This window comes from Scleropages formosus, chromosome 2 (genome assembly GCF_900964775.1).
Source record: "Scleropages formosus chromosome 2, fSclFor1.1, whole genome shotgun sequence".
Taxonomy (NCBI): Eukaryota; Metazoa; Chordata; class Actinopteri; order Osteoglossiformes; family Osteoglossidae; genus Scleropages; species Scleropages formosus.
Window position 1 is genome coordinate 36,298,627 of NC_041807.1, and position 11,816 is coordinate 36,310,442.

General features: G+C 47.3%; 1 protein-coding gene across 2 annotated transcripts; it reads left to right on the plus strand.

The window, feature by feature from the left end:
- Nucleotides 1-514: 514 nt before the first annotated feature.
- On the plus strand, nt 515-11,762 carry zmynd12 (zinc finger, MYND-type containing 12). 2 transcript variants are annotated; one of them, XM_018736579.2, is made up of 9 exons: nt 515-851; nt 3,741-3,882; nt 5,457-5,628; nt 6,661-6,830; nt 7,149-7,271; nt 7,465-7,546; nt 8,854-8,999; nt 9,645-9,818; nt 10,861-11,762. In XM_018736579.2, exons 1-8 carry the CDS (start codon nt 721-723, stop codon nt 9,810-9,812), a joined length of 1,134 nt encoding a protein of 377 aa, XP_018592095.2. In that variant the 5' UTR covers nt 515-720; the 3' UTR covers nt 9,813-9,818; nt 10,861-11,762. The 2 variants fall into 2 exon arrangements, with proteins under 2 accessions (XP_018592095.2, XP_018592094.2); XM_018736578.2 differs by lacking the exon at nt 10,861-11,762 and having other exon boundaries at nt 9,645-9,922.
- Nucleotides 11,763-11,816: the final 54 nt, after the last annotated feature.

Consider the following 11,816-nt stretch of genomic DNA (forward strand, 5'->3'; position numbering starts at 1 on the left):
AATAACTTTAAAATGACTGAAAAGAACACAGTAGAGTAGCAGAGAATAAAACTGAAATACTTCAAATGAAATAAAGGACATGACTTAGAAGAGCTCAAGAACCAAGGAGCAGCAATTTGTGCTTTGATGTAACATCAGATGACAGTTATACACAATGTGTCTTGATATACAAATGATGGACGTTTTAATACAATTCGAATATGCAAAATCACATTTACATACATGATGTTAGCGAAATGCTGGACCCCCCGCATCGCTGGGTACGAATCCATCCTTTTGGTGGATATTTTGGGACACAGCATTTTCTTGAGAAAAAAGTGCAAGTCATTCAAGTTACTGGCATGATTTCGAAAGAAAAGTCCTCGATTAGTAACACACACGACGACAACGCGTTCACCTGTTAGGCTCAGTTGAAGGAAGCGCACGCGGAGCGCCCGAGGCCCACGAGCGCCGGCGCGGCGGTCGTTTCCATGGCAACCCTCAACAGCGTCCGGGAAACGAGGAAGTTGCCCGCCGACAAGGTGTGGTTGTGCCCACTTTCGAATTGCCAAGACAGAACTTCGGTCCGAATGAATAAGTAGACGAAAATCGATTTGTGTGTGTGTGGTGTGTTTTTTTTAATTTTATTTTTTTTTTACCACGGTTCATGCCGTAACTGTTTACCGTGGAGAGAGCTAGTCTGTTTTTCCGTCAGCAAAGAGGACGAGCGGACGGTGATCGATGGTGAAGATGATGAAGATGGCGATGATGATCAACCCCTTGGCCCTTCCCAAAGGGCAGCACAAACTGTGCGAGCTGTGCCAGAAACCGGCGCACGTCCAGTGCACCAAGTGCCGTGTGACCTTCTACTGGTGAGTGAAGTGAGTGAGTGAGTGAGTGTGTGATTGAGTGAATGAGTGAGTGAGTGAATGAGTGATTGAGTGAGTATGTGTGAGCGAATGGGGAGTGAGTCAGTGATTGAATGAGTGTGAGTGAGTGAGTGATTGAGTGTCTGTGTGACTGAATGTGTCATTGAGTGAGTGAGTGAATGAGTGAGTGAGTGTCTGAGGGAGTGAGTGTGTGATTGAGTGTCTGTGTGACTGATTGAGTGAGTGAATGTGTCATTGAGTGAGTGAGTGAGTGTGAGCGAATGTGGGAGTGAGTCAATGATTGAATGAGTGTGAGTGAGTGAGTGAGCGAGTGAGTGAGCGAGTGAGGTTCGCGGAGGTCCGGAGCCTATCCCGGAATCATTGGTCGTAAGGCTGAGGGGGCTACATATCTAACTTTATTTTATCGATAACCTTTATTTTCGTGCTGAAATGCTTAGTATTAGTCGATATTGTAAAGTAAAAAGAAAAATGCTGTATGCGAATGATTCACCTTCTGTTTTGTCAAACCTTCTGTAAATGCCAGATAAAACTCGTATTGAAATCACGATCAATGTGTTGCCTTGCTGACGCTTACTCAAAATGATTTCTTAATCAGAATCAGAGTGAGCTTTATTGGCCAGTGTGCTGACACACAAACTTCAACCCCAGACCCACCAAAGAGTGACCACTGGCCAAACACACCGCGCGACCACACCTCCCAATGCATTTAAAATTAATTTTAATTTTAAATTTGGGTATTTCAACTGAGGGAACGTATCTCCATCAAGGGTACTGCAAGAGTGACACGGTGGGGTTTGAACCAAAAGCCTTCAGGTTATGAACCCAATGCCTTCAACACTGTGGGCCCCACTGTTCCTCGCTGGGCTGGGGGGCGGGGGCAGTCTCTCCAGCCAATGGGAGGCCGAGTGCTACGAGACGCCTCTCAAAGGCGACACTAGGTGGCAGTGTTTCCCAGCGCTGCGCCGCCCCATTGGAACAGAAAGGACCAGACGCGCAGCTTTTTGGGGAACCAGGTTCGGAGAGTTCAGACAGCTGGAGAAGCTCATCCAGGGGGTGGTTGTGGGGAGGGGTTCCTTTTGCACTCCACCAGCGGCTTTGCTAGGGAACCTACGCGCGTTATGTAAGGCTGCGGAGAAGCGGCGGCGGCGGGGGCCTCGCTGTCGCACACGGTGACGAATGGAGGCTTCGGAAGAACCGGATGCAAATGAGGAGCGTTGGGGAATCCCTGGTTACGTCTCTGCACCTTTGGGTGAAACTGCTTTCACATGCGCCACCGTGGTGGATTCCCCAGTGACACAGACCAAATCCCCTTTTCTTAATCAAAAATACTCGTATCTGTGCCGAGTCTTATCGCTGCCAGCATGGATGTGTCGGGGAAGTGAGCGCGTTTTCATGGGGAATTCTACATTTCCGTGAAACATCATACAGCATAACGCGATGTACTACACTGGTGGCTCTCGATGCCTAGGCTGCGGGCTCGGAAGCGGGTTCGAATCCGGCAAGTCCGTCTGAAGTTTGCATGTCTTTCCGTGTTCGTATGGTTTTCCTCCCACAGTCCAGAAATGTGTGTTTCAGATGGACTGATGACTCCAAATTGCCCTTAGTGTGTGTGTGTATGTGTGTGTCTATGAGTGAGTGATTGTATGTGTGTGACTACTCTGGGATGGACTAACATCCCGTCCAGGGTGTTCCCTGTCTAATGCCCTATGTTTCAGGGATGGTCTCTGGACCACCATGACCCAGCAGTGGATAAGCAGTTAGCGAAAAGGAACGAACATCATAAGAATTTAAATCAAGAAAACAAAACAACAACCAACACACCTTCATGCCGGTGTTTAGTTTTCAGAGGCAAGTCTAAGCCAAAACACCGGCTTCTCCGTGAGCCGTTGCCGAATCCCAGCCTTTTCAGCCCCGTTTGCATTTGCTGATGGGATCCAGCGAATCCAGAAGCTTCTGGATTCTGCTGTCAGCCTTCGCTCTTGCTGCTCAACTGCTTTCCCAGTCATTTTCAGGGTCTCGGGTCCAGATCCCACAACCTGCCGTAAACTCTTCAATACATTTGTTGTTACGCAAACAGCTGCCAGCACCACTGAAAGCTGAAAGGAACCCACACACACACACACACACACACACACACACACACACTTCCCAGGGAGACGATGAGAAAGAGGAACCAAGAAATGTCGCAATCGCATATGATTTTTGTACTATCGTCCATCTGAAAAACTAGGAAGAACAACTCGAGGACTTCGAGACGTGGATCTTTATAACGGTATTTGTCAGATAGGTGCCGTCTCCACTGCTGCTGAACGAGCGCCAGATGTGTTTTAATTTTTAATCTAGTTTTTTAATTTAATTAAGCAATGTACCTTTTCAGATGACCAGCCACTTCTCCTGGGAGGAAGATGAACCTATAAATATACCACATGCTTTGTTCATTTTAATCATGTACAGAACACGCACCAGTTATTATCATGCGGTTAGTACGATTTATCATTATTAATTCAGCCGACGCTTTTCTTTAACGCCTCTTACGGCACTAGGCATGTATGGCGCTCGTTCACCACTTGTCATGGTTGGGTCCAGAGGGGTCTGGAGCCTATCCTGCAATCACTGGGTGCAAGGTAGAGGAGGGTACACCCTGGACATTGCACCAGTGCTTGCATTCTCCTTACCCATAATTATTTACTCATTTAAAAGAAAATACAGCAAGGTAATTTGTACTGTGTCAGTTCAGGGTCGGTACTTTAATTAAGGTACCGCAGCAGGTGACAGGATTCAAACCTGGGTTTTTTTTGACTGCGGGGGGGGTGTTCTAACCGCTGCCCTACCCACCGTCTCCTCTAACAACCCGTTGTCTCCCCCCGTCAGCAACGCAAGTCACCAGCAGGCCGACTGGGTGGGCATCCACCAAAAGGTGTGCCAGCTGCTGGTCCCCCTGCGCACCGCCGTGCCCTTCCACGCCCTGCAGGTGGACAGGGACCACCACAGCGCCCAGATTCGGCAGAGAAAGGTACCACGACTGCGCCAAGCTCCTGCGTGCACGTAGATGTTGGCTACAGTAGTAAACCCAGGTGCCTCGATGCTTTGTTAGGCCAGCGTTTTCCCCAGCGTGATCATAGGATTAAAATCACTTTGGAAACACATTTATCTGGCACTTTAGTCCAAAGCAGCTTGCAGCTATTCACCCATTTATACACACACACAGTCTGAAACCACTTGTCCCATGCAGGGTCACAGGGAGCCAAAGCCTAACCCAGCAATACAGGGCACAAGGCTGGGGGGGGGCACACCCAGGACGGGACACCAGTCCATCACAAGGCACCCCCAGTGGGACTTGAACCCCAGACCCACCAGAGAGCAGGCACGGGCCAAACCCGCTGCACCACCGCACCCCCCTTAACATAAATAAATTATACTTAAAATGAAATGGAATGAATGACATAAAATGTGTTCCTGCACATTATGGGCAGCAGGGGCCATAACATTTAGGATTACCTTGCAGTCAAGAATTTCCCAATTCAAATCATCTGCTGCAAGTACCCTTAATCGATGTACTAACCCTGAATGAATATAGCAAATATGACCGAGCTGTGTACATGAGTAAATCACTGTAAGTAGCACTGTATACACCTAAATTACACACACACACATTGTCTGAAGCCGCTTGTCCCAAGCGGGGTCCCGGCAAACCGGAGCCTAACCCGGTAACACGGGGCGTAAGGCCGGAGGGGGAGGGGACACACCCAGGACGGGACGCCAGTCCGTCGCAAGGCACCCCAAGCGGGACTCGAAGCCCAGACCCGCCAAAGAGCAGGACCCAGCCAAGCCTGCTGCACCACCATGCCCCCTCCCATTTATACAGCTGAACAATTTTTTTTTTTCTTTTTTTGACTGGAGCAACTTAGGGTAAGTACCTTGCTTAAGGGTACCGCAGCTGGAGGTGGGAATCAAACCAGTAACCTTTGCTGTAACCACGATGCCACCAGCTGTCCTTGTTCCAAATAGAAACTCCTTTCTGCAATTCAGCGATTTCTCGTTTCATTCCGGATACTTTTTGCGAATCGCTGTTAGCTGAGAAGCCTGGAGGAAGGAAACCACCGGAATCGTGAAGAAGGCTCGAGTACAAAGATCAGATTTTTAGACATCATGCCAAATAAAACATTCCCCGTGTTTTTTCTGAACATTTTGCTGTCTCTGGACCCTTGAAACAATGTCTTAGCCCTTTCTGGGGCCCTCAAGATATCATAAGATACATAACTGAGTCTCTTGTGGGAGGATAAGAGGCACGGTTAAGGTTCATTTGTATGGTCTTCATCACTAGTGCGAAGGTTGACACTTCCCACGGTGGTGGGAATTTTCTGGATAAGCTATAGTCGGTGGAACTGTTGACATTAAAGAGTGCGGTCCTTCCAACTCTGAATCCGCTCAGTTTATACATTCTGGTGACTTGAAAGCATGGTAAATTGCTCAGTACAGCATGTTTTGTTCAACTGTAGTGAAGTATTATGGCAAACGCTTCTAATGATGTGCAAGTTCCTCTGCAGGCAAGTGTGAAACCCGGTTGTGTGTGGTGGGCGGGGACAGGAGCAGCTGATCGAAATCTCGCGGGCAACGGCTCAGAGGAAGCTGCTCGAGGGACTCCACATGGAGGCGCTGCCCGCCGCCCAACTCTGTCTGCGCTCTGCCAGGGAGGTTTTCGGCTGCAGCGCCGTGGAGCTCGTCCCAGCCTACTTGCTCCTTGCGGAGATCAACATCGGTCAGTTCTCACCCGGAGCCACCAGACGGGCTCCACGCATCTCAGCACGCAGTACCTAATTGCTCTTCATCACCTCTTCGCCACTCTTGTTATTGAGCGTGACCCTTTTTTTTCCACCCTGCAAAGTTTTAATCAACAACGCCACGGCCCGAGTTCACCGTTAGATTCGATTTCAATTCGAAATAATTGTCAGATTCAGATTTCAGTTTATTTCTAGAGAGGGCTCTTCTCATTAAGGTGGCACGGAGTGCTGAACAAAGTTCCAGGGAAAAAATAGAATCCAGAAAAGCAAAAGTTGTAATTAACTTGTTAGGATTTGGCAAATGGCAGTTGAGGAAAGGAAAACAAAAAACTCCCACTACAGGTGAGGGGAGAAAAATGGGTAAAGAGCTGTAAATTGCTTTGGAGAAAAGCCTCTGGTAAATGGAGTTATTAAGGTGCGTAGTTCCACGTTAAAAAGAAAACATTGCGTTTCCATTAACTCCCTCCTAAAATGAATGATGGTAGAAACACGAAGGAGGACGGTTCGCGTGCAGAGCCCCGAAGTTGGGACCCGGAGCCGCACTAACCAGCAGCGCTAACCGCAGTGCCGCTGGGACTTCCCGTCGCAACGGTAAAAGCCACGATTTTGAGCATGCGCTCGTACATCGGTGACGCGGTGCCCCCGAGCGTTGTGTCGTCACCCGTTAATCGTTTGATTCCATAATTTTTTAATTTTCTCCAAGGTGGCTTACAGTGATGTGCTTGTACGCGACGGTACTTACAGTGATTTACCCATTTCTACAGCAGGGTCATTTTTACTGCGCCAATCCAGGGTAAGTACCTTGATCGAGGGCGCTACAGGAGGAGTGCGGACATGAACTCGTGTGCCTCGATAGCGGGTGACAGCTCTAAGCCGTACTCTCCCCGTCGCTCCTTCTGCCGTCTCCAAGGTTGTAGGTTCATGCGATCACCGTGACCTCAGTTGGATGTGTGGTTGTTGGAAACGGGTGAGCGGAAGGATCTTGATGCGCGATGCTGCCGCCGCCTCAGGTCTGGCCTACGTCGCTGAGGCCAAGGAGTACCTGACCCAGGCGGAGTGGACGGCGCTGAGGAGCCCGGGGTGTAGCCGTGCGGTTCGCCACCAGCTACAGCGCAACCTGGGACGGCTCTATATTGCCGAGGAGAACCTGGAGTGGGCGCTTTTCCACCTCGCCAACGACGTGAGTCTACGCTTCCGGTTGGCGAATTCGTGACGCATCGTATTGTTTCACAACCTTAGAAATGTTCTAATGTAAAATTATAACGCATTTAATATCGTGTAATATTTATCAGTCTAATTAACACTTATAAATCATACAATTGTTGCCACAATCCGTCCTTATCATTTCGATTAGCTTTTTTTTTTTTTGCCTCAATCAACTAATTTGAGGTTATTTTAACAACAATAAAAATAAAAGTAATTTTTTATTTTTTTTCCCCCCCCAGAAGTTCTGGGTTCTGTTTCATTATTGTAATTGCGATGTTGTGTTGTCGCACAGGTTTACTACGCCACGGAGGAGTTTGGCTTGGACAGTCCCAAGACGTGTGGGGGCTACTTACTAATGGCAAACGTGTTTTTTATTCAGGAGAAGACTGATATTGCCATGTCCCTCTACACCAAGGTAAAGCCGTCACGAAGCACCGAGTGGCGTCACGACCGAGCGCTAACCATCTAACATTTCATCGGCTTTCGGCTCATAGAATTGCGTGTTTTTGAGCCGAAACCTACAACAATGTGTGTTTTCTCAACGTTGTAAAGCAGCCCAGACAAGTTCCTGGCGGCCCCGTGTGTGTTTGTTGTGCGTCTCTGTGCAGGTGGCAAGTACCTGGCATGATCACCTGTCCGAGGTTCTCGAGAGCCACGTGCACAGCTCTGCTGCGGTAGAGGATCTTCTGGGTGGGTGACGTTTGGGTTTGCATGTTCTCTCCCGTGTTTGTGCTCGTTTTCTCCCAGAGACGTGGTGAAAGTGGAGTGTGAAGTTTAAAATATCTGCTTCTGCTCGTGCTCCCTCGGTGGTCCCGCGCACGAAAGGTAAAGCCCGGAGGGTCTCGGTTCAGGCTCCGTTGTGGTGGAACGAGCTCCCCCTCTCACTCAGAACTGCTGAATCCCTGCCCACATTTAAAAAGGGTCTTAAAACTCACCTCTTCCAGACTCACTTCGCCCATCATCTCTTAAGTTCATGTAAGGTGTAAATGTTCATGCACCATAACTTTAAGATGATGCCTAGGTAAACCTTTACACAGCCGCTACTCCGGGTTGGTATGTAAATGTTTGCGTACCTTAAAAAAAAAAAATTGTAGGAAGGTTATCAGGGTTCAGAGCGGGGTGCGGTGGCGTAGCAGGTTTGGCCGGGTCCTGCTCTCCGGCAGGTCTGCGGTTCGAGTCCTGCTTGGGGTGCCTTGCAATGGACTGGTGTCCCGTCCGGGGTGTGTCCCCTCCCTTCCAGTCTTGCGCCCTGTGTTACCGGGTTAGGTTCCAGCTCGCCGTGACTAGCGGCTTCATCCACCGTGTGCGTGCGTGGGTTATCAGAATTCATCTATCCTGCGTTGTACCTACTCGAGCGATGAACATCGGTGCATTAAGTGGAACGTAACAAACTATGTTTTCTTAAGAATCACACGTCTGCAGCTATGTCTCTTTCTCGTAATGCAATGCACAAATTGTATCGAGATGTACGTCGCTTTGGAGAAAAACGTCTGCTAAATGAATAAATGTAAATGTAAAATGCCCAAAACGTGACATTGTCCTGTGATTGACTGGCATTCTGTCCAGGGTGTACCCTGCCTCACACCCAGTGCTTCCGGGACAGGCTCCGGACCACCGCGACCCTGTGCCGGACAACTATTGATCAATAACAACACAATGGAACAAAAAAAAATTGTGGATTTTTTTTGCATTTCCCATTCAGTTTTGTTATATTAATCATGCTTTTGGCGTTAGTTCATGCTGTATGTCAGTTTTTAGAAAAATACTCCACATTCTTGAAATGAGCAAATTTTGGTGGATTTTGGCAAAATTCTGGTGACGAGAACTCAGTACAAATGACATCCCGCTAGAGGCCTGCTATACACCCGCTCTTTGTTCCTTGTTGTTTCACCACTCCTTTGAAAGGTGAAACTCATTCAAAGGCTCCCACCTGGACCGTAAACAGACCCGGGCAGAGCTGGCGCAGGCTTCCAATAACCGTCGCTTTCTTTTTTTAGATGAGATCCGGTGGGTGGAAGCCGAGGGGACGCTACACTCCCTGCTGGAGGCCCAGAGGCAGAGCACCCAGGAGCAGCCCTATCTCCTGGCGCTGGTGAGCCACGCCCTGGCCGTTCTGTGCCTCCTGGCCGGGGACCTCGCGCAGGTAGGAGCGCCGCCGGCCGCTGACACGGTTACCCTCGCGTTCTCGGTGCCGGGCCGTCTGGACAGGGAATTACCGCTAATTAGGAAAAGCTCTCGAGAGGAAATCCCGACAGCTTGATGAGATGTTGCGCCTGATCCGGCAGGGCTGTCCAGGTGTCCCCGACAGGTGCTCACCTGGCTGCTTCCTGCTTCCGTGTGACCCATTAAAACACAAAAGTGCGTCACAAGAGTCCCGACTCAGGCTAAGCGTCATCGAAGCATGAAATTGACATGATGACGCCGACTCTCGACTCCCTTGGAGCAGCAGGAGTGAACGACCCTGCTTGTTGTGCTCAATATAGAGCAGGCTTTTCAAAGCAAGCAAAACTAACACAACATTTCATGGATTAATAATGAAATACTGTAGGTCTTTGATGATGAAAAGAACTCGTCTGATCTGTTGATGTTGAGTAATTTGGAGTATAAGTGCCTTGAAGTCTGCGTCCGCTTCTGATCACATATGCCGTTTTTTTTTTTTCGGTCGTGTTTAATGCATATATACTTCCTGCTGCGCCTTAATGAACAACATCTGCGGTGTCTGCAGAGCAGCGAGAGGCACGCGTGCCCAAGTGCCCACTTTGAGAGTCCCTGTGTGTTTTGGTTCCAGGCGCTGGAGTTTGGCAGGAAGGCCCTCTCGAACAGCCAACTGGTGCCAGACTGCAGCCTCGTGGAGCCAATCCAAGGCTTCCTGCAGCTGGCGGAGCAAAGGTTGGGCGAACGAGACGGATCTGGAGCGGGCGTCATAACGGATGCTGGCGACGAGCCATCGCAGTAACCCATGGTGTGCCGCCGTCCCGGAAATGACGTTTATTCATTTATCTGACACTTCCATCCCAGGAATCTTACAACTTCTACTATCAAAATTACTGTACATGATAACTTGTCCCCAAGAAATCTGGATTGTATACAAGTATTAGCAATCCTGCACTAAAATCAAATCTAATTTGATGCCTGTGTAGGTCTATGTAACTGTAGCTGTCAACATATAAAGGTACAAGTTGAAATAAAAGAGAAATGTTACTGACCTAGTGCGATTTGCCACATTTTGAAATGAAAAAGCCAACGATTTTCGTTTATTTTTATCATTATATTTTATTTGTCTTAAAAAAAGGGGGGTGTATTTACATCATTCAGCACAAATAGTTGTAAAATTAAACCAGATACCGGAATACGTTTGTCACACCGTCAGTAAACATTGCAGTAAAAATGGGAAAAAAAAAAAGTGTTACACCAGAGTGTGGAATGAAAAAACTGAATGAGACACCAAAATCATGACGTTAACAACAGACTAAAGAACATTAGCTGGTGCAAGATGTCCTGCCTAACGTCAAACATGACAATGCTTCCACTTTTTGGTTTCTCTTCAAAACTATTTTTTAGGTTTAATATGTACATACTTGCAGAACTGGCTACATATACATAACAATTGTTAAATAATTTCTAAAAAATAATTTAAGTACATTTTTGAAAGATTTTTGGTAACTATAGTACACTTTCAAGATGTTTTCATAACATCATGAGTAGCATTAGCTCAGATTAACTCCAAATTGTTAGGAACAAGTGGGTTTTTACATATCAAACTCTGTTTTGTATTTGACATTCATGTTGATTAAGCACTATTTAAAGTTCTTTAGCTTTTTTTACTAAAAACAAATTGAATCTTCAAAATAGCTCCAAATGCAACTCCATACAATTCTTTCAAATTATGCACTCACTCTTAATGAGAATGCTACAGATACAAAAATCAATTCAAATGAAAGCTAAAGTAACATTACAGACTCTGTAGTTAAGTTAATAAATACAAAAAGCATGTTTCTTTGCAGGCTCAGCTTCTTGCAAAACGACTGAAATTCCTTAACACACGAAACCCATACTTGGGTCCCTCTGAATCAAACTCCCTTTTTAATGCATCTGTAGCTGTTGTGTTGAAGTCCTTGGAGCAGAAGACAAAACGGGGGACCTTGCACTGCGTTACTCTCCCTCCATCAATGAGAAGAAAGGCAGTTTGTACCTGACACTGCGGATGGAAATCAGCTGCAGCATCAGATCAAATGAAAAATAAACTGGTTAAACAAGCTCATTAAACTTATACATTGAACCAAGTTACATATGCTGACTATTGTTCCAGACCATGCTGTACCGTTATTTTAAGCAAAAGCAGAAAACTGGGGAAATGCAACTAGTGAACCAGCTTTAATAACAGAAGTCATTTGAGATATGCATGAACTACATGTGTGACACTTGAGACTGTCGAACTTTTCGGATGTTGTCTGATCTTTAGCATCGAGTGGTTTGGTGGTGGAAGATGGGGGAAAGAAATCACAAGTAACACATACAACACCGAACAGGGTAGGAAACAGGGCTGTCAGACCAGCGCGGACGCAGAAGAACACTGAAGGCAAAAGCTAAAAGGGAAACGTATCGCTGTGGCCCTTGAAGGCTCTTGTAGGTCATTTCGGTCCTTGTAACACTTAATGTCATTATCCTTAAGGGAAAGGTGAGCCTGAAATGGGGTCATGGCTGCTGTGCTTGACGGCACACGGATAAGGGTCATGACAGGCTGAGCGGTCGGCTTGCATGCTTACAGTCACATTAAGTTACCAGAATGTTAAAAGTCACCCACAAAAGCGGAGCTTTCCAACAGCGTCTCTGCATATGGAGCGAAACAGGAAATCAGCAGCCTTTTAGAAGCATACACCATAAATAATACTGAACCACTGGACATCATACAACAGGCGAGAAACAGAAAAAGCAAGTGAGAACCACTGCGGGACACATC